Source organism: Oncorhynchus clarkii, chromosome 5, assembly GCF_045791955.1.
Source record: "Oncorhynchus clarkii lewisi isolate Uvic-CL-2024 chromosome 5, UVic_Ocla_1.0, whole genome shotgun sequence".
Taxonomy (NCBI): domain Eukaryota; kingdom Metazoa; phylum Chordata; class Actinopteri; order Salmoniformes; family Salmonidae; genus Oncorhynchus; species Oncorhynchus clarkii.
This window is the reverse complement of record NC_092151.1, coordinates 90,442,704-90,469,456: the sequence shown is the minus strand read 5'-3', so window position 1 is coordinate 90,469,456 and position 26,753 is coordinate 90,442,704. Positions and strand designations below refer to the sequence as shown.

Sequence of the window (26,753 nt, the reverse complement as noted above, 5' to 3'; positions counted from 1 at the left end):
TTTTAAAGGCTCTAGTTGTACCTGTTTTTAAAGGCTCTAGTTGTACCTGTTTTTCAATAAGGCTCTAGCTGTACCTGTCTTTAAATAAGGCTCTAGTTGTACCTGTTTTTAAATAAGGCTCTAGTTGTACCTGTTTTTAAATAAGGCTCTAGTTGTACCTGTTTTTAAATAAGGCTCTAGTTGTACCCTTTTTTTAAAGGCTCTAGTTGTACCTGTTTTTAAAGGCTCTAGTTGTACCGGTTTTAAATAAGGCTCTAGCTGTACCTGTTTTTAAATAAGGCTCTAGTTGTACCCTGTTTTTAAAGGCTCTAGTTGTACCTGTTTTTAAAGGCTCTAGTTGTACCTGTTTTTTAAATAAGGCTCTAGCTGTACCTGTTTTTAAATAAGGCTCTAGCTGTACCTGTTTTTAAATAAGGCTCTAGTTGTACCCTGTTTTTAAAGGCTCTAGTTGTACCTGTTTTTTTAAAGGCTCTAGCTGTACCCTTTTTTAAACAAGGCTCTAGTTGTACCCTTTTTTAAAAACAAGGCTCTAGTTGTACCCTTTTTTAAAAAGGCTCTAGTTGTACCCTTTTTTTTAAAAGGCTCTAGTTGTACCTGTTTTTTAAAAGGCTCTAGTTGTACCTGTTTTTAAAAGGCTCTAGTTGTACCTGTTTTTAAAAGGCTCTAGTTGTACCTGTTTTTAAAAGGCTCTAGTTGTACCTGTTTTTAAAAGGCTCTAGTTGTACCTGTTTTTAAAAGGCTCTAGTTGTGCCTGTTTTTAAAAGGCTCTAGTTGTACCGGTTTTTAAAGGCTCTAGTTGTACCTGTTTTTTTAAAGGCTCTAGCTGTACCCTTTTTTAAAAAAGGCTCTAGCTGTACCCTTTTTTAAAAAAGGCTCTAGCTGTACCCGTTTTAAGGCTCTAGCTGTACCCGTTTTAAGGCTCTAGTTGTACCTGTTTTTAAAGGCTCTAGTTGTACCTGTTTTTAAATAAGGCTCTAGTTGTACCTGTTTTTAAATAAGGCTCTAGTTGTACCTGTTTTTAAATAAGGCTCTAGTTGTACCTGTTTTTAAATAAGGCTCTAGTTGTACCTGTTTTTAAATAAGGCTCTAGTTGTACCCTTTTTTTAAAGGCTCTAGTTGTACCTGTTTTTAAAGGCTCTAGTTGTACCTGTTTTTAAAAGGCTCTAGTTGTACCTGTTTTTAAAAGGCTCTAGTTGTACCTGTTTTTAAAAGGCTCTAGCTGTACCTGTTTTTAAATAAGGCTCTAGCTGTACCTGTTTTTAAATAAGGCTCTAGCTGTACCTGTTTTTAAATAAGGCTCTAGCTGTACCTGTTTTTAAATAAGGCTCTAGCTGTACCTGTTTTTAAATAAGGCTCTAGCTGTACCTGTTTTTAAATAAGGCTCTAGCTGTACCTGTTTTTAAAGGCTCTAGTTGTACCTGTTTTTAAAGGCTCTAGCTGTACCGGTTTTTAAATAAGGCTCTAGCTGTACCTGTTTTTAAATAAGGCTCTAGTTGTACCCTGTTTTTAAAGGCTCTAGTTGTACCTGTTTTTAAAGGCTCTAGTTGTACCTGTTTTTTAAATAAGGCTCTAGCTGTACCTGTTTTTAAATAAGGCTCTAGCTGTACCTGTTTTTAAATAAGGCTCTAGTTGTACCTGTTTTTAAATAAGGCTCTAGTTGTACCCTTTTTTTAAAGGCTCTAGTTGTACCTGTTTTTAAAAGGCTCTAGTTGTACCTGTTTTTAAAAGGCTCTAGTTGTACCTGTTTTTAAAAGGCTCTAGTTGTACCTGTTTTTAAAAGGCTCTAGTTGTACCTGTTTTTAAAAGGCTCTAGTTGTACCTGTTTTTAAAAGGCTCTAGTTGTACCTGTTTTTAAAAGGCTCTAGTTGTACCTGTTTTTAAATAAGGCTCTAGTTGTACCTGTTTTTAAATAAGGCTCTAGCTGTACCTGTTTTTAAATAAGGCTCTAGCTGTACCTGTTTTTAAATAAGGCTCTAGCTGTACCCTTTTTTAAACCCGGCTCTAGTTGTACCCTTTTTTAAAAAGAAGGCTCTAGTTGTACCCTTTAAAAAAAAAAGAAGGCTCTAGTTGTACCCTTTTTTTTAAAAGGCTCTAGCTGTACCTGTTTTTAAAAGGCTCTAGCTGTACCTGTTTTTAAAAGGCTCTAGCTGTACCTGTTTTTAAAAGGCTCTAGTTGTACCTGTTTTTAAATAAGGCTCTAGCTGTACCGGTTTTTAAATAAGGTTCTAGCTGTACCTGTTTTTAAATAAGGCTCTAGTTGTACCCTGTTTTTAAAGGCTCTAGTTGTACCTGTTTTTAAAGGCTCTAGTTGTACCTGTTTTTTAAATAAGGCTCTAGCTGTACCTGTTTTTAAATAAGGCTCTAGCTGTACCTGTTTTTAAATAAGGCTCTAGTTGTACCTGTTTTTAAATAAGGCTCTAGTTGTACCTGTTTTTAAATAAGGCTCTAGTTGTACCTGTTTTTAAATAAGGCTCTAGTTGTACCTGTTTTTAAATAAGGCTCTAGTTGTACCCTTTTTTAAAGGCTCTAGTTGTACCCTTTTTTAAAGGCTCTAGTTGTACCTGTTTTTAAAAGGCTCTAGTTGTACCTGTTTTTAAAAGGCTCTAGTTTACCTGTTTTTAAAAGGCTCTAGTTGTACCTGTTTTTAAAAGGCTCTAGTTGTACCTGTTTTTAAATAAGGCTCTAGCTGTACCTGTTTTTAAAGGCTCTAGTTGTACCCTTTTTTAAACCCGGCTCTAGTTGTACCCTTTTTTAAAAAGAAGGCTCTAGTTGTACCCTTTAAAAAAAAAAGAAGGCTCTAGTTGTACCCTTTTTTTTTAAAAGGCTCTAGTTGTACCCTTTTTTTAAAAGGCTCTAGTTGTACCCTTTTTTTAAAAGGCTCTAGTTGTACCTGTTTTTAAAAGGCTCTAGTTGTACCTGTTTTTAAAAGGCTCTAGCTGTACCTGTTTTTAAAAGGCTCTAGCTGTACCTGTTTTTAAAAGGCTCTAGTTGTACCTGTTTTTAAAGGCTCTAGTTGTACCGGTTTTTAAAGGCTCTAGCTGTACCGGTTTTTAAATAAGGCTCTAGCTGTACCTGTTTTTAAATAAGGCTCTACTTGTACCCTGTTTTTAAAGGCTCTAGTTGTACCTGTTTTTAAAGGCTCTAGTTGTACCTGCTTTTAAAGGCTCTAGTTGTACCCTCTGAGCATGGCATTCCAACTGAAACTTCTCAAGTTACTTATTTCCTATTACTTTAGCTGAAGAGATATTGCACGAATACACCATTCATATGAACCCGCTGCAGCCTCTCCTTAGTCTAATATTAAAATCAGAGTGATGGTAGTAACTAGGGCCGGGGATTGCCAAGGGACCTCGCCATACGATGTTATCATGATGCTTAGGCGCCGAAGTGCTATGTTTTCACCATACCAATCATGTATTTGTGATTCAACCACTTCTATTTTATTGCCATTTTGATGTTCCAAACATATTGAGACGAGAGCAACGAGAAAATGAGTTTTGATCCGTCATGGAAATACGTGCTGATAGCGTGAGCTAGAGCTATCTAGAAAAATCAATACTGGAGTTAAAATATCAATGGGAAAGAGAGAGAAAGCTCTCTGATCTGTAGTAACTTGGTTTTGTTTTTCCCCTGATGTTCTCTCTCTCTCTCTCCATAGTCACGTGGAGAAGATCACCACTTGGCACGACCCTCGGAAGACCATGACGACAGCCATGAACCAGATGAGTCTCCACGCCCCCCCACCCTCTGCCAGCCCACAGCAACGCAACATGGCCCTGTCCCAGCCCAACCTTGGTGAGTCACACAAGCTCTCTGTGTGTCTCTTTCTGTGTCTCTCTTTCTGTCTCTCTCTCTCTCTGTGTCTCACTCACTCACTCATATACATGCGCGTGTGTGTGTGTATATATATATATATATATATATATATATATATATATATATATATATATACCAACCTAACAACTGTGAGTATCCTACCAAACCACTCCTGACACGTCAGTGTTAACACATCGCCACAGTCCTTGACTATTATCACTCACACCAATGATATCTTTCACCCTGGGGACTACCACAATAACACACACAGTCCTTACCAGCTACCATGATAACGCCAAAGCCTGGTTGAGTGTGTGTGAACCAACCAGAAGCCAGGAAGCCTGTTGCTAGAGAGATGCATGTTGTTGTGTTGAAGGTGGAGAGATAAGGAAGCTCTCCTCACCCCTTTATGCTCCACTTAGTCTGACAGAGCCTGACTGCTCCTTCATAACACAGATTCACATTGACAGGTTCATCTAATTCACATTAGCGATAGCGTAGCGTTGACTGGGTATTCTCATCCGCGTTAGCCTAGCTAACACCTATAATAGACCCAGCTAAGCAATCTGACAGCCACCTTGACTCAGCCTGCAGAACATCAACCCCTCTGCCACTCCACTGCTGGAGACAGGCCATTGGGCACCGCTCTCTAAAGGGGCAGGCCAATGGGCACCGCTCTCTAAAGGGACAGGCCAATGGGCACCGCTCTCTAGAGGGGCAGGCCAATGGGCACCGCTCTCTAGAGGGGCAGGCCAATGGGCACCGCTCTCTAGAGGGGCAGGCCAATGGGCACCGCTCTCTAGAGGGGCAGGCCAATGGGCACCGCTCTCTAGAGGGGCAGGCTAATGGCCACCGCCCTAAAGGGGCAGGCCAATGGGCAAAGGGGCAGGCCAATGGGCACCGCTCTCTAGAGGGGCAGGCCAATGGGCACCGCTCTCTAGAGGGGCAGGCCAATGGGCACCGCTCTCTAGAGGGGCAGGCCAATGGGCACCGCTCTCTAGAGGGGCAGGCCAATGGGCACCGCTCTCTAGAGGGGCAGGCCAATGGGCACCGCTCTCTAGAGGGGCAGGACAATGGGCACCGCTCTCTAGAGGGGCAGGCCAATGGGCACCGCTCTCTAGAGGGGCAGGCCAATGGGCACCGCTCTCTAGAGGGGCAGGCCAATGGGCACCGCTCTCTAGAGGGGCAGGCCAATGGGCACCGCTCTCTAAAGCAGGGGTGTCAAACACAACTACAGGAAGGCCTCGTGTTTTATTTGTTCTACAGACAACATGCCAGGAAGAACAACTCTTTGTTGATATTGTGTTGAGAGGTTTGACTGTGTCTCTGTCTGTTGTACAACTGAATGCAGTGGGTTAACTGCCTTGCTCAGGGGCAGAATGACAGATTTTTACCTTGTCAGCTCAGGGATTTGATCCAGCAAACCTCCCGGTTACTCGCCCAATGCTCCTACTTGCCGCCCCACTACTATGTGTGCCTTTGGCCATTTTAGGTGTGTTTACAGCTGGAGAGTGATGGGTGGAGTGGGCAGTGGAGGGGTAAACAAAGCGAGAGGAGGGGGAGAACATAAAAAGAGACAAACAAGTGAAAGACTTGGGAATTTAGGACAGGGGGGGGGGGCTGGCTGGCTGGGACCAGGGGGGAGGGGAGGCTGGGACAGGGGGGGGGCTGGGACAGGGGGGTGGCTGACTGGGACAGAGCGGGGGGTGGCTGGCTGGCTGGCTGGGACAGGGACAGGGGGGGGGCTGGGACGGGGGGGGGGGGGGGGGGGGGGGGGCTGGGACGGGGGGGGGGGGGGGGGTGGCTGGCTGGGACATGGAGGGGAGGCTGGCTGGGACAGAGAGAGGGGGGGTAGCTGGCTGGGACGGGGGGGGCTGGGGGGGGGGGGGGGGGGGGGGGGGCTGGGAAAGAGGGGTGGCTGACTGGGACAGAGCGGGGGGGTGGCTGGCTGGCTGGCTGGCTAGGACAGGGAGGGGGGGCTGGCTGGGACATAGAGGGGGGTGGCTGGCTGGCTGGCTAGGACAGGGGGGGGGGGGGGGCTGGCTGGCTGGGACCAGGGAGGGGGGGTGGCTGGCTGGGACAGGGAGGGGGGGGGTGGGTGGCTGGCTGGCTGGGACAGAGAGGGGGGGGGGGTGGCTGGCTGGGACAGAGAGGGGGGGGTGGCTGGCTGGGACAGAGAGGGGGGGGGGGTGGCTGGCTGGGACAGAGAGGGGGGGGTGGCTGGCTGGGACAGAGAGGGGGGGGGGGGTGGCTGGCTGGCTGGGACAGAGAGGAGGGGGGGGGGTGGCTGGCTGGGACAGAGAGGGGGGGGGGGGGGTGGTTGGCTGGGACAGAGAGGGGGGGGGTGGTTGGCTGGGACAGAGAGGAGGGGGGTGGCTGGCTGGGACAGAGAGGGGGGGGTGGCTGGCTGGGACAGAGAGGGGGGGGTGGCTGGCTGGGACAGAGAGAGGGGGGGGTGGCTGGGGGGGGGGGGGGTGGCTGGCTGGGACAGAGAGGGGGGGGTGGCTGGCTGGGACAGAGAGGGGGGGGGGGGGGGGTGGCTGGCTGGCTGGGACAGAGAGGAGGGGGGGGGGTGGCTGGCTGGGACAGAGAGGGGGGGGGGGGTGGTTGGCTGGGACAGAGAGAGGGGGGGGGGGTGGTTGGCTGGGACAGGGGGGGGGGGGGTGGTTGGCTGGGACAGAGAGGAGGGGGGTGGCTGGCTGGGACAGAGAGGGGGGGGTGGCTGGCTGTGACAGAGAGGGGGGGGGTGGCTGGCTGGGACAGAGAGGGGGGGGTGGCTGCCTGGGACAGAGAGGGGAGGGGAGGGTGGCTGGGACAGAGAGGGGAGGGGAGGGTGGCTGGGACATAGAGGGGGGGGGTGGCTGGCTGGGACAGAGGGGGGGTGGCTGGCTGGGACAGAGAGGGGAGGGGAGGGTGGCTGGGACAGAGAGGGGAGGGTGACTGGGACAGAAAGGGAAGGGGAGGGTGGCTGGGACAGAGAGGGGAGGGGAGGGTGGCTGGGACAGAGAGGGGAGGGGAGGGTGGCTGGGACAGAGAGGTGAGGGGAGGGTGGCTGGGACAGAGAGAGGGGGGGAGGGTGGCTGGGACAGAGAGAGGGGGGGAGGGTGGCTGGGACAGAGAGGGGGGGAGGGTGGCTGGGACAGAGAGAGGGGGGGGTGGCTGGCTGGGACAGAGAGGGGAGGGGTGGCTGGCTGGGACAGAGAGGGGAGGGGAGGGTGGCTGGGACAGAGAGGGGAGGGGAGGGTGGCTGGGACAGGGAGGGGAGGGTGGCTGGGACAGGGAGGGGAGGGTGGCTGGGACAGGGAGTGGAGGGTGGCTGGGACAGAGAGAGGGGGGGGGTAGCTGGCTGGGACAGAGAGGGGAGGGGAGGGTGGCTGGGACAGAGAGTGGAGGGTAGGGTGGCTGGGACAGAGAGGGGAGGGTGGCTGGGACAGAGAGTGGAGGGGAGGGTGGCTGGGACAGAGAGTGGAGGGGAGGGTGGCTGGGACAGAGAGGGGAGGGGAGGGTGGCTGGGACAGAGAGGGGAGGGGAGGCTGGTGAAGAGGGGGGTGTTGGGGTGGCACAGACGGGGCTGGCTGGGACAGAGAGGGGAGGGTGGCTGGGAAAGAGGGGTGGCTGACTGAGACAGAGCGGGGGGTGGCTGGCTGGCTGGCTAGGACAGGGAGTGGGGGCTGGCTGGGACATAGAGGGGGGTGGCTGGCTGGCTGGCTAGGACAGGGGGGGGGGCTTGCTGGCTGGGACCTGGGAGGGGGGGGGGGGGGGGTGGCTGGCTGGGACAGAGAGGGGAGGGGTGGCTGGCTGGGACAGAGAGGGGAGGGTGGCTGGCTGGGACAGAGAGGGGAGGGGTGGCTGGCTGGGACAGAGAGGGGAGCGGTGGCTGGCTGGGACAGAGATGGGAGGGGAGGGTGGCTGGGACAGAGAGGGGAGGGAAGGGTGGCTGGGACAGAGAGGGGAGGGGAGGGTGGCTGGGACAGGGAGGGGAGGGTGGCTGGGAAAGAGTGGGGAGGGGAGGGTGGCTGTGACAGAGAGGTGTGTGGCTGGGTGTATGTGTATGAATAGAGTCTCTCATCCTGAATAATTGTCTGTACACCGCCCCACTCTACTTGTTCAAACACCACTGGGATGTTTTTCTCCTGTCTACTCCGTGGCCTTGTGGTTAGTGTCTGCCCTAAGATCGGAAAGTTAGAAGTTGGATCCCCGGCTGAGTCGTACTAAAGACTGTGAAAATTGGACCTGATGCATCTCTGCATTAATGAGAGAGATTGAGGGGGTAAGACCCTGTGACAGACGTCCTGACCAGGGAGTGTACTGGTACATCAAGCTGCCTCACTTCAGAAACAGGAGATCTGCTCACACACACACACGTTTCTGTCAATCTTCCATGGAAAGTTTTCACATGATAAAATCTGTATTTGATATGGATGTTGGTGACTGATTCACAGGTGCTGTTCTTTCAATGTCCAACTCAAATGTTCATTCTATCGCTCTCTCTCTCCCTCTCCCCACCTAACAACAAATGGTGTAGCTGTTCCTGTAGGCTTCCAGTCAATGCTAGTTAGCATTGTCTCGCCAAACTACCCCCTTCCTAGGTTTAGGCCTTTCTCGGGAGTTTTTCCTAGCCACTGTGCTACAACACCTGCATTGCTTGCTGTTTGGGGTTTTAGGCTGGGTTTCTGTACAGCACTTTGAGATATCAGCTGATGTAAGAAGGGCTTTATAAATACATTTCATTTGATTTGCTAAATTGTAATTATTTCGCCACTATGGCCTATTTATTGCCTTACCTCCCTTATCCTCATTTGCACACACTGTGTGTGTGTGTGTATCTATATATATATATATATATATATATATATATATATATATATATATATATATATATATATATATATATATATATATATATATATATATATCTCTATTGTGTTATTGACCTGTATGTTTGTTTATTCCATGTGTTGTGTTTGTCGCACTGCTGTGCTTTATCTTGGCCAGGTCGCAATTGTAAATGAGAACTTGTTCTCAACTAGCCTACCTGGTTAAATAAAATAAAAATTCCATCACAGCACACTTACATAGAAACTTTAAACTTCTTGCAACTTTCCCATGAAACGTGTCTAGAACATTAATATTTTATACTCGGAGAACAATTTTATTTAACCTTTATTTAACAAGGTCCGTATGTTTGGTGTGTCGTTGATGGAATATTTTTATTGATTTGTATTATCTTTATTTAACTAGGCAAGTCAGTTAAGAACACACTCTTATTTACAATGACGGCCTAGGAACAGTGGGTTAACTGCCTTGTTCAGGGGCAGAATAACAGATTTGTCCCTTGTCAGCTCGGGGGTTTGAACTTGCAACCTTCCGGTTACTAATCCAGCGCTCTAACCACTAGGCTACCCTGCCGCCCCTATTGCTCTAAACTTCAGAAAACTGGACACATGAATATTCTTGCAACGTCCCATGAAACTAGAACCCGACCAATATGGGCTTTTTGGGTCCAATACCGAATCCAATTTAAAAAAATATATATCTGCAAGATATGTTCTGTTTTACAGCGGGGGAATTCGTGTCACTTTTCTCATAAATTGTCATCCCAGAGTAATTGTCCAAGAAATATGGTTCAGATGTTTCCTTATGTTTCCTTATTGTCACAATATAAGAAATCAATATCATTATAATGACCCCAAATGTTCCGACGAGCCTCAGATTCTCTTCCTTCCTAACTATTGACTATTGACTATTGGTTATCGGTGGAGTTATCGTCCCATACCAAAATAACGGCAAAAAGGCCAATATATATCTAGAACATTTCAAATGGGATGTTTTGAGAACATTTTAACCACGTTCTTGGTCAATTCTGTTTGACATTAAGGGTATGTTCTCTTAACTCAAACCCCAAAACATGCTAAATAGGTTCTCCGGAGGGTTTTGCTAACATGTATAGAAGGTTCCCATAACTAACGGAAAACTGAACACCAGAGAAACATTACGGGTACCATTACAAAACTGTTTACTCTCTCCACGGTTTGCCTCCCTCCCCCTCTCTGTTCAGTTCTCTGTGTGTTGTAGCCCCTTTCCCCTCCTCTCTCCGGCGTTGACAATGCTGGCAAACGCCCCAGTCTTTGTTGAAGAGGAATTCTCTCTGTCTTTCTTGTCCTGATGGCTATTTTCCACTGCTTTGTTCTCCTTCTCTCCCCTCCCCTTCTCTTTTCCCCTCCCCTCCCCTTCTCTCCCCTCCCCTTCTCTTTTCCCCTCCACTTCTCTTTTCCCCTCCCCTCCCATTGTCTCCCCTCCCCTCCCCTTGTCTCCCCTCCCCTCCCCTTGTCTCCTCTCCCCTCCCATTGTCTCCCCTCCCCTTGTCTCCCCTCCCCTTGTCTCCTCTCCCCTCCTTCTCTTTTCCCCTCCCGTCTCCTCTCCCCTCCCCTTCTCCCCTCCCCTCCCCTTGTCTCCCCTCCCCTTGTCTCCCCTTCCCGTCTCCCCTTCCCTCGTCTCCCCTTCCCCGTCTCCCCTTCCCTCGTCTCCCCTTCCCTCGTCTCCCCTTCCCCGTCTCCCCTTCCCTCGTCTCCCCTTCCCTCGTCTCCCCTTCCCTCGTCTCCCCTTCCCTCGTCTCCCCTTCCCTCGTCTCCCCTTCCCTCGTCTCCCCTTCCCTCGTCTCCCCTTCCCTCGTCTCCCCTTCCCTCGTCTCCCCTTCCCTCGTCTCCTCTCCCCCCGTCTCCTCTCCCCCCGTCTCCTCTTCTCTTTTACCCTTGTCTCCTCTCCCCTTCTCTTTTACCCTCGTCTCCTCTCCCCTCGTCTCCCCTTCTCTTTTACCCTCGTCTCCTCTCCCCTTCTCTTTTACCCTCGTCTCCTCTCCCCTTCTCTTTTCCCCTCGTCTCCTCTCCCCTTCTCTGCTCCCTCAGATGGACATGTTAGCTCTGATCTGCTGTAGGGTTTGAACAGACAGGTCTATGCTTTCCAGTTAGAGGTCTGGATCCCATACTGTAGATCACTGGTTCCCAACCTTTTTAGGTTAGTGTGCCACCAACTGAATTTGTATTTATTATGGATCCCCATTTAGTTCCTGCCAAGGCAGCAGCTACTCTTCCTGGGGTTTATTATGGATCCCCATTTAGTTCCTGCCAAAGCAGCAGCTACTCTTCCTGGGGTTTATTATGGGTCCCCATTAGTTCCTGACAAGGCAGCAGCTTCTCTTCCTGGGGTTTATTATGGATCCCCATTAGTTCCTGACAAGGCAGCAGCAACTCTTCCTGGGGTTTATTATGGGTCCCCATTTAGTTCCTGATAAGGCAGCAGATACTCTTCCTGGGGTTTATTATGGGTCCCCATTTAGTTCCTGATAAGGCAGCAGCTACTCTTCCTGGGGTCCAGCTAAATTAAGGTTATTCATTTGAAAAACATTTACAATACATTCATTACAGATTTCACAAAATATTAAATGAGTGCCTTCAGGCTCATACTCTACAACCACATATCTATTGTGTGTGTGTGTGTAGTGCGTATGTTGTCATGTGTTGTCATGTATGCATGTACCAATGTTTGTGTTGCTTCACAGTCCCCGATGTTCTATAAGGTTTATTTATTTATTTTTTTTGTCTAATTTTACTGCTGGCATGAGTTACTTTATGTGGAATATGTATAGTATGTAGTACTGTGCACCTCCCCATTGTCTGTTCTGGACTTGGGGACTGCGAAGGAACCTCTTGTGGCATGTCTTGTGGGGTTTGCATGGGTGCATGTCAATACGTCTCACAAATACAAGTAGTGATGAAGTCAATCTCTCCTCCACTTTGAGCCAGGAGAGATTGACATGCATATTATTATTGGCCGTCTGTGTACATTCAAGGGTGCTGTCCTGTTTGCAATTCCTTTTTTGTGGCACCTGACCACACGACTGAACAGTAGTCCAGGTACGCCAAAACCAGGGCCTGTAGGACCTGCCTTGTTGATAGTGCTATTAAGAAGGTAGAAACAAGGGCCTGTAGGACCTGCCTTGTTGATAGTGTTGTTAAGAAGGTAGAAACTAGGGCCTGTAGGACCTGCCTTGTTGATAGTGTTGTTAAGAAGGTAGAAACTAGGGCCTGTAGGACCTGCCTTGTTGATAGTGCTGTTAAGAAGGTAGAAACTAGGGCCTGTAGGACCTGCCTTGTTGATAGTGCTGTTAAGAAGGTAGAAACTAGGGCCTGTAGGACCTGCCTTGTTGATAGTGCTGTTAAGAAGGTAGAAACTAGGGCCTGTAGGACCTGCCTTGTTGATAGTGCTGTTAAGAAGGTAGAAACTAGGGCCTGTAGGACCTGCCTTGTTGATAGTGTTGTTAAGAAGGTAGAAACTAGGGCCTGTAGGACCTGCCTTGTTGATAGTGTTGTTAAGAAGGTAGAAACTTAGGGCCTGTAGGACCTGCCTTGTTGATAGTGCTGTTAAGAAGGTAGAAACTTAGGGCCTGTAGGACCTGCCTTGTTGATAGTGCTGTTAAGAAGGTAGAAACTTAGGGCCTGTAGGACCTGCCTTGTTGATAGTGCTGTTAAGAAGGTAGAAACTTAGGGCCTGTAGGACCTGCCTTGTTGATAGTGCTGTTAAGAAGGTAGAAACTAGGGCCTGTAGGACCTGCCTTGTTGATAGTGTTGTTAAGAAGGTAGAAACTAGGGCCTGTAGGACCTGCCTTGTTGATAGTGTTGTTAAGAAGGTAGAAACTAGGGCCTGTAGGACCTGCCTTGTTGATAGTGTTGTTAAGAAGGTAGAAACTTAGGGCCTGTAGGACCTGCCTTGTTGATAGTGTTGTTAAGAAGGTAGAAACTAGGGCCTGTAGGACCTGCCTTGTTGATAGTGCTGTTAAGAAGGTAGAAACTTAGGGCCTGTAGGACCTGCCTTGTTGATAGTGCTGTTAAGAAGGTAGAAACTAGGGCCTGTAGGACCTGCCTTGTTGATAGTGTTGTTAAGAAGGTAGAAACTAGGGCCTGTAGGACCTGCCTTGTTGATAGTGTTGTTAAGAAGGTAGAAACTAGGGCCTGTAAGACCTGCCTTGTTGATAGTGCTGTTAAGAAGGTAGAAACTAGGGCCTGTAGGACCTGCCTTGTTGATAGTGTTGTTAAGAAGGTAGAAACTAGGGCCTGTAGGACCTGCCTTGTTGATAGTGTTGTTAAGAAGGTAGAAACTAGGGCCTGTAGGACCTGCCTTGTTGATAGTGCTGTTAAGAAGGTAGAAACTTAGGGCCTGTAGGACCTGCCTTGTTGATAGTGTTGTTAAGAAGGTAGAAACTAGAAACTAGGGCCTGTAGGAGGGCCTGTAGGCCTGTAGGACCTGCCTTGTTGATAGTGCTGTTAAGAAGGTAGAAACTAGGGCCTGTAGGACCTGCCTTGTTGATAGTGTTGTTAAGAAGGTAGAAACTAGGGCCTGTAGGACCTGCCTTGTTGATAGTGTTGTTAAGAAGGTAGAAACTAGGGCCTGTAGGACCTGCCTTGTTGATAGTGTTGTTAAGAAGGTAGAAACTAGGGCCTGTAGGACCTGCCTTGTTGATAGTGTTGTTAAGAAGGTAGAAACTAGGGCCTGTAGGACCTGCCTTGTTGATAGTGTTGTTAAGAAGGTAGAAACTAGGGCCTGTAGGACCTGCCTTGTTGATAGTGTTGTTAAGAAGGTAGAAACTAGGGCCTGTAGGACCTGCCTTGTTGATAGTGCTGTTAAGAAGGTAGAAACTTAGGGCCTGTAGGACCTGCCTTGTTGATAGTGTTGTTAAGAAGGTAGAAACTAGGGCCTGTAGGACCTGCCTTGTTGATAGTGCTGTTAAGAAGGTAGAAACTAGGGCCTGTAGGACCTGCCTTGTTGATAGTGTTGTTAAGAAGGTAGAAACTAGGGCCTGTAGGACCTGCCTTGTTGATAGTGTTGTTAAGAAGGTAGAAACTAGGGCCTGTAGGACCTGCCTTGTTGATAGTGTTGTTAAGAAGGTAGAAACTTAGGGCCTGTAGGACCTGCCTTGTTGATAGTGTTGTTAAGAAGGTAGAAACTAGGGCCTGTAGGACCTGCCTTGTTGATAGTGCTGTTAAGAAGGTAGAAACTTAGGGCCTGTAGGACCTGCCTTGTTGATAGTGCTGTTAAGAAGGTAGAAACTAGGGCCTGTAGGACCTGCCTTGTTGATAGTGTTGTTAAGAAGGTAGAAACTAGGGCCTGTAGGACCTGCCTTGTTGATAGTGTTGTTAAGAAGGTAGAAACTAGGGCCTGTAGGACCTGCCTTGTTGATAGTGCTGTTAAGAAGGTAGAAACTAGGGCCTGTAGGACCTGCCTTGTTGATAGTGTTGTTAAGAAGGTAGAAACTAGGGCCTGTAGGACCTGCCTTGTTGATAGTGTTGTTAAGAAGGTAGAAACTAGGGCCTGTAGGACCTGCCTTGTTGATAGTGCTGTTAAGAAGGTAGAAACTAGGGCCTGTAGGACCTGCCTTGTTGATAGTGTTGTTACGAAGGTAGAAACTAGGGCCTGTAGGACCTGCCTTGTTGATAGTGTTGTTAAGAAGGTAGAAACTAGGGCCTGTAGGACCTGCCTTGTTGATAGTGCTGTTAAGATGTATCAATATGTTTTGACCATGACAGTTTAGTCTCCCGAACTTGCTCAATTTCCACATTATTCATTACATGATTTAGTTGAGGTTTAGGGTTTAGTGAACGATTTATCCCAAATACAATCCTTTTAGTTTTGGAAATATTTAGGAAAAACGTATTCCTTGCCACCCATTCTGAAACTAACTACAGCTCTTTAAGTGTTGCTGTCATTTCAGTCGCTGTAGTAACTGACGTGTAGAGTGTTAAGTTATCCGCATACATGGACACACTGGCTTTACTCAAAGCCAGTGACATGTTGTTAGTAAAGATTGAAAAAAGTAAGGGGCCTAGACAGCTGCCTTGTGGAATTCCTGATTCTACCTGGATTTTGTTGGAGAGGCCTCCATTAAAGAACACCCATCTGTGTTCTGTTAGACCGGTAACTCTTTATCCACATTATAGCAGGGGATGTAAAGCCATAACAGAAGTTATTCCAGCAGCAGACTATGATCGTAAATGTCAAAAGCCGCACTGAAGTCTAACAAAACAGCCCCCACAATCTTTTTATCCTACATTTCTCTCAGCCAATCAGTCATTTTTGTGAAAGTGCTGTGCTTGTTGAATATCCTACAAGTGTGGTGAAAGTCTATCAATTTGTTTACTGTAAAATAGCATTGTATCTTGTCGGCTATTTGAGCCAGTACAGGGGGCTTTACTTTTTTCAGGTAGGGGAACAACTGTTGCTTCACTCCAGGCCTGATGGCGCACACTTTCTAGAAGGCTCAAATTGAAAATGTGTCAATATTGTCCGCTATTATCCTTAGTAATTTTCCATCCGCAATATTTTTTTCCCACCTCTTCCACACTTACTTTACGAGAAAGAAAAAAATTTTTTTTAATGCTTGTCTTTCATAATTTGGTCAGATATACTTGGATGTGTAGTGTCTGCATTTGCATTTGCCTAAATTCGCAAGTCTTGCCAATGAAAACATTATTAAAGTAATTGGCAGTATCAGTGGGCTTTGTGATGCCATCTGATTCACGGAATGGTGGAGCGGAGCTATCTGTGTAAATGTTGTCTTTGTTTCATAGTTTCTTCTTTTTATTCACATGATTTCTCAATTTTGCAATATGTTTGCCAATCGGTTTGACCTATTTGCGTCATTACACATCACGGACCAACAAATATTCTTTACATCAACAACATAAGGGCTTTAAGGGCTCCCGATTTTGGCTCGTTCCTGATTCGTTCCCATGCTGTGTCAAAACCGGCCGTGATCGGGAGTTCCATAGGGTGGCGCACAATTGGCCCAGCGTCATCTGGGTTAGGGGAGGGTTTGGCCGGGGTAGGCCGTCATCATAAAATAAGAATTTGTTCTTAACTGACTTGCCTAGTTAAATAAATACGAATCACTACAAAACATGGGTATTATCTAAGTGAGTTTCAGAGATTGTCAGAATGTGAATGTCAATCTGTTACTAGCAAATGATTGATTCCATGAATCTTGTTTCTTAAGCTACACATGTTAACGTCGGCTATTTTTAACACTTTTATGGGATGCTTGAATGTTTTTTTTGCTTTTCTGGGAAGTTTAGCAGAGGTAGACATGCTCTGGTTATTTTTATTAGTGCTTGGTGAGCTGCACACAGTGGACTTCCTGCTAGGGCACATCACCTCAATGCTAACAGTATAATTCTGGTTCATAGGCATATGATTACTGATTGGATCATGCTGTCTACTCCTTGAGCAGTGTTGTGATTCTTGTTTCTAGAGTTATCATCATCAAACCTGGCCCTAGAGAGGTGATGGTGTGCAAGGTTTTGTTTCAGACCTGCACTAAAACACCTGATTTTTAAAAAAAGATATGTACTTCATTGTCCATTAACTTACAGAGAACGGAAAAGTGTCTATGTTCACAACCCAACTCCCAAGACACACTCGTAATCAAAACAGTAGGAACCTGTATCTCTCCATTACCAAGGCTGACGATGACCACTGTCCCCTGTAATTCTACAATAGATTCAGTGGAATTTCCCGTCCTTTTGCCCTGTGTTCTATCTCCCATGGCAACCCAGTGAGTGACCCCTGATCCCACTCGGGCGTTGACTCGGCAGTTCTCAGATTTAGCCCTAGTCATGATTCCTGCTTATCTCCCCCACTGTTACTCACGCTGACTCATCAAGACGGGTCAGTCGATAAGCTCTCTACTCCACTTCAACTCTTTCATGTTGTATTCTTGATCCAGTCACCTGATGGAACAAAAAGATAAATAAACAGGTCAGTAACTGAGGAACAACTGTTGAAGGTTAGTCAGACCTGTTTCTGTTTCGAATTCCAAAGATTTTAAACAACCAAAAAAACTTGTCCATTCAAATTTACATTACTGTGAAATGTGGTCCCTGGGACCTGCATCAGTCAGCCATGGTAAAGGTTATAGCCATAGAATTAGGAATGACAATGCTAGTCATTTTTAATCTGATTTCAACGGGCATGGTAAAGGAGAAGTACTCTGGCTGACGGGGTGCTGCTGCTGCTTGTGAACAGGGGAGCTGCCTGATGGCTGGGAGCAGGCTGAAAATCCTCAGGGAGAGATCTACTTCATTGACCACAAAACACAACGAATGTCCTGGCTCAACCCGCGTGTGGACGCTTGCCTCAGTGAGTGACCTCTGGACTGCACCCCCCCCCCCCCCCACGTCCCACCTTCTAAATCATTACCTGATCGACCCTCCAACCCAACCAACCGATCACCCTTAAAGTCCCCTGATCACACACGAGCACCGAACTAATCAAACTGTGCACCTTGATCCATCATACCTGACCCTTGACCCCTTAACTCTGTGCCCCGCTAGGGGCAGAGCTTTGCCTGTGTGAAGCTGCAGTGCCTCCGAAAAGTATTCATACCCATTGACTTGCGAGCCAGGAGGGGTGACTATGAACTCTGACCAGTCTCGGCAGCATCAACAGTTGGACTACTAACGGGGTCTCCCAGGACTGATGACAGGGGTCTGATAACAGAGGTCTGATAACAGCCAGGCCAGGGGTCTGATGGCGGGGGCCAGAATGATATGATATAGGGAAGTGTCCAGGGAGCCTCTCTTCTCAGCGCGTTCCTCACCGAGATACTGGGTTATCTGTGGAGATCCAACTCGCCACAAAACCCTGTTAGGTCCCTAGAGAGATGTGGCAAGAGACCGACCCAGGCCTGTTAGGTCCCTAGAGAGATGTGGCAAGAGACTGACCCAGGCCTGTTAGGTCCATAGAGAGATGTGGCAAGAGACTGACCCAGGCCTGTTAGGTCCCTAGAGAGATGTGGCAAGAGACTGACCCAGGCCTGTTAGGTCCCTAGAGAGATGTGGCAAGAGACCGACCCAGGCCTGTTAGGTCCCTAGAGAGATGTGGCAAGAGACTGACCCAGGCCTGTTAGGTCCCTAGAGAGATGTGGCAAGAGACTGACCCAGGCCTGTTAGGTCCCTGGAGAGATGTGGCAAGAGACCGACCCAGGCCTGTTAGGTCCATAGAGAGATGTGGCAAGAGACTGACCCAGGCCTGTTAGGTCCATAGAGCGATGTGGCAAGAGACCGACCCAGGCCTGTTAGGTCCCTGGAGAGATGTGGCAAGAGACTGACCCAGGCCTGTTAGGTCCCTGGAGAGATGTGGCAAGAGACTGACCCCAGGCAAAACTGCAAAGGAGAATTTAAGTGGTGTTTCTCTGGTATCAGATTAAAACGTGTTCACTTTTCTACCTGGAGACTGATTTAAACCACTAGGAGTGGAACGTATCGTAGGGCCCTATAAAACGCCCTAATTTCGTTCAGTTTTCCTACGTTGCCTCATCAGACAGATGAAGTAAAACACGAATACTGATGCATTAGGTCTTATCTTATTCTTAATTCATATTAATACATTTTTCCTAATAAGTTTCAATACGTTATTTTGTGTATATTGTTGGATTCTGTGATTCCGCCCGCGTTCTCCACATCACAGATTTTATAGGGTCGTTATTTCAACACCACATTACTGTTACAGTTGACAAAAAAACATCATTTTGATGAATATTGAAAACATTAACTTATAGTTCATGTTATTATGCCTTTTTTTTAAAGAGTTTTGGGCCTGACTTGTGACTCCCTCTCTCTCCCAGCCAGTCGCCCAAACAGGGTTCCTGTTGCACAAGAGGTTGTCCTCTGAGACTGCCTGTGCGTGAGAAGAGTGTGGGCGCTTCTGCCTGCCTGGTCCCTGACCACTGTCCACACGCATGCATGTATACACAAACTCTGTCCCCCTTACATGTGTCACTTTGACATGAACTCTCTAAGCTCTCTTATCAAATGTAATGCACACTGACAGATATTAACTGGAGCTCTGTGTGTTGGGGAGCGCTCTGTGTGTTGGGGAGCGCTCTGTGTGTTGGGGAGCGCTCTGTGTGTTGGGGAGCGCTCTGTGTGTTGGGGAGCGCTCTGTGTGTTGGGGAGCGCTCTGTGTGTTGGGGAGCGCTCTGTGTGTTGGGGAGCGCTCTGTGTGTTGGGGAGCGCTCTGTGTGTTGGGGAGCGCTCTGTGTGTTGGGGAGCGCTCTGTGTGTTGGGGAGCGCTCTGTGTGTTGGGGAGCGCTCTGTGTGTTGGGGAGCGCTCTGTGTGTTGGGGAGCGCTCTGTGTGTTTGGGAGCGCTCTGTGTGTTGGGGAGCTCTGTGTGTTGGGGAGCTCTGTGTGTTGGGGAGCTCTGCGTGTTGGGGAGCTCTGCGTGTTGGGGAGCTCTGTGTGTTGGGGAGCTCTGCGTGTTGGGGAGCTCTGTGTGTGTGTGTTGGGGAGCTCCCTGTGTGTGTGTGTGTGTGTGTTGGGGAGCTCTCTGTGTGTGTTGGGGAGCTCTGTGTGTGTGTGTGTGTGTTGGGGAGCTCTGTCTGTGTGTGTGTGTGTGTGTGTTGGGGAGCTCCCTGTGTGTGTGTGTGTTGGGGAGCTCCCTGTGTGTGTTGGGGAGCTCCCTGTGTGTGTGTGTGTGTGTGTGTGTGTGTGTGTGTGTGTGTGTTGGGGAGCTCTGTGTGTGTTGGGGAGCTCTCTGTGTGTGTGTTGGGGAGCTCTTGTTTGGAGCAGGGGATGGTGGAGGTTTTAGTGCAGATTTTCGAGACTGGAAGCGTTTCAGTTTTTCCAGTTTTTTTTTCCCCCTCTGACCCTGTTGGACAGCTGTTTCTAGGAAGTAAACGAAACAAGAAGGTCTTTGTTGGCAGAGCATCCCCACTAAGACTTAGAACTTACTGTCTCCCCCCTTCTCTCTCTCTCTACCTCTCTCTCGCTCTCTCCCCTTTTCTCTACCTCTCTCGCTCTCTTCCCTTTTCTCTACCTCTCTCCCCTTTTCTCTACCTCTCTCTCCCCTTTTCTCTACCTCTCTCTCCCCTTTTCTCTACCTCTCTCTCCCCTTTTCTCTACCTCTCTCTCCCCTTTTCTCTACCTCTCTCTCCCCTTTTCTCTACCTCTCTCTCCCCTTTTCTCTACCTCTCTCTCCCCTTTTCTCTACCTCTCTCTCCCCTTTTCTCTACCTCTCTCTCCCCTTTTCTCTACCTCTCTCTCCCCTTTTCTCTACCTCTCTCTCCCCTTTTCTCTAGCTCTCTCTGCCCTTTTCTCTAGCTCTCTCTCCCCTTTTCTCTACCGCTCTCTCCCCTTTTCTCTACCGCTCTCTCCCCTTTTCTCTACCGCTCTCTCCCCTTTTCTCTACCGCTCTCTCCCCTTTTCTCTACCGCTCTCCCCTTTTCTCTACCTCTCAACTGTCCCTTACCACCTCTATTTTACTGTTGCTCTTTCCGTTACCCCAACTTTTCTCTCTCTCCCGATATCGTGACTGGGAGCTGTGAGGGGTTGCTGGCTCGTCGTTTTGTTGAACTCATCTTTCTGATCATGTGTTTTCCATCATTGTAGTCGGGTCGGTGTGACACCCAGTGCTAGCCTTGAAGAGGAGGGTGGGGAGAGTAAGTCGAGGAGAGTTTGGAGAGGGAGTGGAAGAGAGGGTAAGGAGGAGGTGGATGATAAGAGTGTGGGAGGGAGAGCAGAAGAGAAGAGGGTGGGGGAACAGGAGGTTGTTTAGGAGTGTTATTTTACTTGTGGCTGAGGCCGTGTGGAGCTCTGCACATCTGGCCAGACTGCAGTCTGTTTTCTGCCTCCCCTGATAGGGTGTGTCCTGCCATGTCCCAGACCCGACCCTAAAGATGCTGCTCTGTGTATTTCTGTGTGCAGTTGCATGCATACCATCTGTCTGTTTGGCCCCTATCCAAAACGAATGCCTCTACTCTGGCTATTTGGTTTTATAAAAACAAGGAAAAATTCCATCATCTATTGTAATGTTTGAATATATGCTCTAACCACTAGGCTACCTGCCGCCTTTCCTGTACAGGTTGACGTTTATTGGGATGAGTCTTGTCCTGCAGGGAGAACCGATCGATTTGCACTAGATGGGCCAGCTGTAAAGTCAAACTTGGCTCTTTTGTCAAAATGAATGAAAACAAACATTTTCACTTTGGTCTTCATTTAAGGTTAAGGTTAGGCATTGTGGTTAGCAGTGTGGTTAAAGTTAGGCTTAAAATCAGATTTAGTTTTTACTTTGTGTCTGTGCCAGCTAGTTACAACTCTGCGGAGTTTCCTCCAGAATAACCTGCGTTTCCTGTCTGCTCCCGTCACCAAACATGGGGACTGTTGCAACTAACAGCTTTGTATCCAAAACGGCCGTGCATTGAGCCTCCGGGAATTACATCATTGAGTTTAAAAGGAAGATCACGGATGGGTATTTTCCCCAATTGTGAAGTACGTGATGTAACAATAGGGGTCTCTGAGGAAAACCTTGTGGTCCATAAATGTCTTGCTTTATAGAAAAGGTGAAATCATAAATTCAACCCCCCCCCCCCCCCCCCCCCCCCCCCCACACACACACACACACGTTGAGTCTGTGTTGAGGGTAGGTAAACTATGTAGGTTCCTTTGCTCTTCATCCAGACTTCAAGTCCAGCTGACAGATGGGGAGAGAGACACACTGAACTGCCAAGGAAAGAGGGGGAGGGCGAAGAGATGGAGGGAAAGGGGGAGGGCGAAGAGATGGAGGGAAAGGGGGAGGGCGAAGAGAGGAGGGAAAGGGAGAGGGCGAAGAGATGGAGGGAAAGGACTGTGAGATGGAGGGAGAGGGCGAAGAGAGGAGGCAGAGGACTGTGAGATGGAGGGAAAGGGAGAGGGCGAAGAGAGGAGGCAGAGGACTGTGAGATGGAGGGAGAGGGCGAAGAGAGGAGGCAAAGGACTGTGAGATGGAGGGAGAGGGCGAAGAGAGGAGGCAAAGGACTGTGAGATGGAGGGAGAGGGCGAAGAGAGGAGGCAGAGGACTGTGAGATGGAGGGAAAGGGAGAGGGCGAAGAGAGGAGAGGAGGCAGAGGAATGTGAGATGGAGGGAGAGGGCGAAGAGAGGAGGCAAAGGACTGTGAGATGGAGGGAGAGGGCGAAGAGAGGAGGCAGAGGACTGTGAGATGGAGGGAAAGGGAGAGGGCGAAGAGAGGAGAGGAGGCAGAGGAATGTGAGATGGAGGGAGAGGGCGAAGAGAGGAGGCAGAGGATTGTGAGATGGAGGGAAAGGGCAAACAGAGGTCCTGAGAGGGGGTAAGAGTCTCCACAGTGAAATCACCAGACTGTCTGCGCCATGTGCCTTTTTTTACCTCCACATTTAGTTATTTATTTAATTTTAGTTGTTCTACAAGCGTTGGGCTGTGTGTGTTTTAGATTTGTATTACAATTGTAAGGCTGCATGATGGGACTCTAATGCTGATAAGAAAAAAGGCACATGAAAGGTCTGCTCATGTTTCTTACAACAGCTGTACACACTTCATCAGTCTGTCATTCACAACCTAACAAGCACTTGATGATAATCTTCCCCGTCTGACTTCTCAATTTAATCTGGTATTTATTTAGCCTACTAATATGTGTGGAGTCATTTATTATTTATTATTATTTATTTATTTTGTTTAAATTATTTTACCCCCCTTTTTCTCCCCAATTTCGTAGTATCCAATTGTTAGTAGTTACTTACTTGTCTCATCGCTACAACTCCCGTACGGGCTCGGGAGAGACAAAGGTCGAGAGTCACGCGTCCTCAGAAACACAACCCAACCAAGCCGCACTGCTTCTTAACACAGAGTGCATCCAACCCGGAAGCCAGTCGCACCAATGTGTCGGAGGAAACACCATGCACCTAGCGACCGGGTCAGCGTGCACTGCGCCCGGCCCGCCACAGGAGTCACTAGTGCGCGATGAGACAAGGATATCCCTACCGGCCAAACCCTCCCTAACCCGGACGACGCTAGGCCAATTGTGCGTCGCCCCACGGACCTCCCGGTCGCGGCCGGCTGCGACAGTGGAATCATTTTTTATTCAGAATGGCCCACAAAAGCAACACCCAAAGCCTCTAATTATAAATGGAGGAAGCGCAGCCTGCCCTTACCTTTTTTTAAATGCTATCTAGGCTACACCGGTTGTGTAAAAAAAAAATGTTGTAGCAATAAAATATAGCAGCATGAGAACTGGGATCCTCTTTTAAATAGTGGCCAGTTATAAGAAGACGTTTGCCTAGGCTCTGTAGGCTATGTGCTCTCCAACCCTGTTCCAGGGGTCCTAGATAGGGCCCTACATGGGACTCCCGCGTCTCCCGTGGGACCAGACAGAGAAGTGTGCGGAGTGATCGGAATGGTTCATGCTGCGGGCGGGCAGCGATTGGTCAGAAAGACTAATTCGGGATTAAATATTATTTTAGTCCTTGGAATTATTTCAGAATGGTTGTAAATGTGTTACGTGAGGGTTGTAAATGCGTTGTGAATTGTGTATAAAACCACATCTATCACATGAATTCCTTGCTCGTATTCTGGCTGCTTGTGTCTCTACTCTAACTGGGGCTCACTGGATCACGCGCCTGCTTCAAACAGTAGTGGTGGCAAAAACAATTCTCCAATGTGATTTGAGCTTGTGGTCACTTGTGATGAATTCTAAAAGCTTGAGGTTCCCACTGGAAACCATGCTGTTAATCATATTCTAAAGGCAACGAAACAATGGCTTGTGATTGGGCGAAAGTCAGCCTATCAGATGCCTTTTCCTTACTGACAGTTCAAGTTTAGATGATTTTGGAAAGTTTACAAGGTGAACTCGCCCCCCCCCCCCCCCAAAAGAAATGTATTCTGTCTTGCAGGGACTTTTTGTATGTGCTGCTTCAAATTAGTTTGTTTACACTGGAGTTTGTTTCAATAAAAGGACTTTAATTCAAAACAGCAAATGTCTTATGAAATCATGCACTCATTGGATGTTGGCAACAAAAGAAATGCTGCCGGCGCCGTCAGTAATCTTGCGGGAGTGGATGGGCAATATACCAAAACATGGGTCCCGTGCAGACCTCTCGTCTAAGGCTTATAGGCTAGGGGTTTAGAGTTATTTGGCTACTTCAGTTGTGACGTGAACATTATCAAAACATATAGTCTCTAATCTGACCATCTGCTTTGGGGCAGCCTAGTGGTTAGAGAGTTGGACTAGTAACCAAAAGGTTGCAAGTTCAAATCCCCGAGCTGACAAGATACAAATCTGTCGTTCTGCCCCTGAACAAGGCAGTTCCTAGGTCGTCATTGAAAATAAGAATTTGTTCTTAACTGACTTGCCTAGTAAAATAAAAATAAATAAATAAAATAGGCCTATAGGTTAGGCTAAATGTTGCATGATTTTAATTTGAAAAAGTTGCACAAAAAAAAGCATGTACTGTTTCTTTCCTTAGACTGCACGTCGGGCATGAGTCACTAGTGTATTCTCACCCATCAGATTATTCTCAATTCAATCTGGTCTGTGTCTTCAGAAACTATTCACACCCCTTGACCTTTTCCACATTTTGTTACAGCCTGAATTTAACATGAATTAAATTGAGATTTTGTCACTGTACAAACCCAAACCCATAATGTCAAAGTGGAATTATGTTTACAAATTCATTAAAGATGAAATGTCTTGTCATTTATTCAATCAACCCTTTGTTATGTCAAGCCTCAATAAGTTCAGGAGTAAAAATGTGCTTAACAAATCACAAGTTGCGATGGACTCACTCTGTGTGCAATAATAGTGCTTAAACATGATATTTGAATCACTACCCAATCTCTGTACTCTACACATTCAATTATCTGTAAGGTCCCTCAGTCGAGTAGTGAATTTCACAGATTCAACTACGAAGACCTGGGAGGATTTCCAGTGGTTTGCAAAGAAGGGCACCTATTGGTAGATACTCCAAAGATACAGGCACCCTTCCTAACTCAGTTGCCGGAGAGGAAGGAAACCGCTAAGGGATTTCACCATGAGGCCAAACAGTTAGAGTTGAATGGCTGTGATAGGAGATAACTGAGGATGGATCAACAACATTTTAGTTACTCCACAATACTAACCTAAATGACAGAAGGAAACCTGTACAGAATTTAAATATTCCAAAACATGCAGCCTGTTTGCAAATAAACTATTTTGTCCTGAATAAAATGTGTTGTGTTTGGGGTAAATCCATGTCGGAGGGCTTAGGTATGTTGCAGGGCCTAGGTATAGAGTAGCCAACAGGCTAAGGGACTGCCTAGTAAAAACTACCTGTTGGGGCAGGCAGAAATGTCAGAGTGGAAGACCAGGAAATATGAGATGCAGGGGGGTGGGGTGTACAGACCCCAGAGCTGTGCTACTGGGGTTGGTGTGGGCTCGGCACACACTGGAGCATGTAATGGGGTGAACCGTCTGGGCGACTTTGTAGGGGGGGGGGGGGGGGGGGGGGGGGCTATAGGGGCTAGCTTTAGCTAATTATTAACGACCGCTGGTAACAAAGACAACCCATTACTGCTTGATAATGATTTAGTAGTCTTCAGTAGAATAATCGGATAATTACCTGGCTGAAGACTGTAGTCATGTCCCCAAATCAATGCTCTCTGATTTTGTTTAGTTTTTCTAAATATAACCGTACTGGCCCCCTTTTAATTATTTTTTTTTTAGCTGTTGTCTGGAATAACAAAGTCTAGATGCTATTGCTGGGGGTTAGTCTCTAATCTGACCATCTGCTTTCTCTTAAACACAGCAGCAGTAGTCTATCCATATTGCTGGTGTGCTTTTAGAGTACGTGGCTGAGGCTCTGTTTACAGTGAGAGCTTGGTCAGGTTATTTCAGTGTTTTGGCAGACTGCGTAATCTCTGTTCACGGTTTACATCTGAAGTAGCATTGGTGTGTGTGTGAACACATACACTGTGTGTGTTTGTAAGGTCATGCAGTTTTGGATGTCAGTAAAGCTTCCCAGTTGAAAGAGCATAAATTGTTTTTTATGCTTTTGTTTGTCTTGGTTTCTTCGGCTGGTATTTTTTCCGGTTGTTTCGTGCGCACTTTTTTTTTTTAGGGGTAGCTGAAGTCCACAACCCCTTCGTCATTTTGTGCATATTTTTTTTTCACTAGAGAAATACTGCACCAAACATCTTAGTTTGGTGTAAAATTACTTGACTAAAACGTCAAAAATTAATGAAAGATTTCTTGATTTATCTTGAAATAATTCAGACAATTTTGAGGAATGGTTTTCTGGCTATGTTGCTACGGTGGCTCAAGAGGGGAAAAAATGACAGTAATGTTGGCAAAGGTCTTTAGGGAGTATGCGAGCACAGACCTTGGCTTTTCGTATTCTGCTACGGTCACCATAACCGTTCGAAAAGTAAACATTTATATTTTTATTTTAAACTGCACATTTTCTCCTCGCCTCCTCGCCTCCTCACCTCCTCAGCTCCTCGCCTCCTCGCCTCCTCACCTCCTCGCCTCCTCGCATCCTCACCTCCTCGCAATCAAACATTTTAGTTGTAAAATAATAAAGCAATCCTTATAATAACTAGCGTTAAAACAATTTCTCATTCCATGTCGGTAATTACATTTTACGAGCGACTGTTTTTTAGTCTTTGCTGTAATATTGGCTTTTAAATTATCATTATTATTTTTTTTAAACTTACAAGACATTTATTTCGTCTTTTTTTACGTTGTTCCAAACAGTTAGAAAAATAAATATTGTAATCTAACAGCAGCTGTTATACATAATATGCACTTTTTTGTTGATCTCCAGTATTTTCCACAACTAGTCAAATTTATTCCATATATCTGACTTCCCCCCGGTTTTGAGTTTTTGTCACGTCCTATGCATCCATTTTGCTGTCATGTTATGGTGTTCGGAGTTTGTTATAGCCCATTTATTGATGTGATTATGCTATAGGTCAGGCCCTATTGGTTGCGTGCATGCGATGCTTACATGTGTCCACGTAACGAGAGCAAGGGTTTTCCCTCAACAAATGAGAGATTTCTGTAACAGAACTTTTTCGGTCAGAAATGGCTGTCCATAAACACTGATGTTCTGTGGTGGTCGCTGCA

At 47.2% G+C, this 26,753-nt stretch overlaps 1 protein-coding gene across 4 annotated transcripts in view; it reads left to right on the top strand.

The window, feature by feature from the left end:
* LOC139409547 (WW domain containing transcription regulator 1) overlaps nt 1–26,753 on the top strand; it is a 75,230-nt gene that overhangs the window by 37,558 nt on the left and 10,919 nt on the right. For all 4 annotated transcript variants that reach the window (XM_071154856.1, XM_071154859.1, XM_071154857.1 and 1 more), the window contains exon 2: nt 3,659–3,795. In XM_071154856.1, coding sequence (XP_071010957.1) covers nt 3,659–3,795 — 137 coding nt within the window. The remainder of the gene's footprint in view (nt 1–3,658; nt 3,796–26,753) is intronic.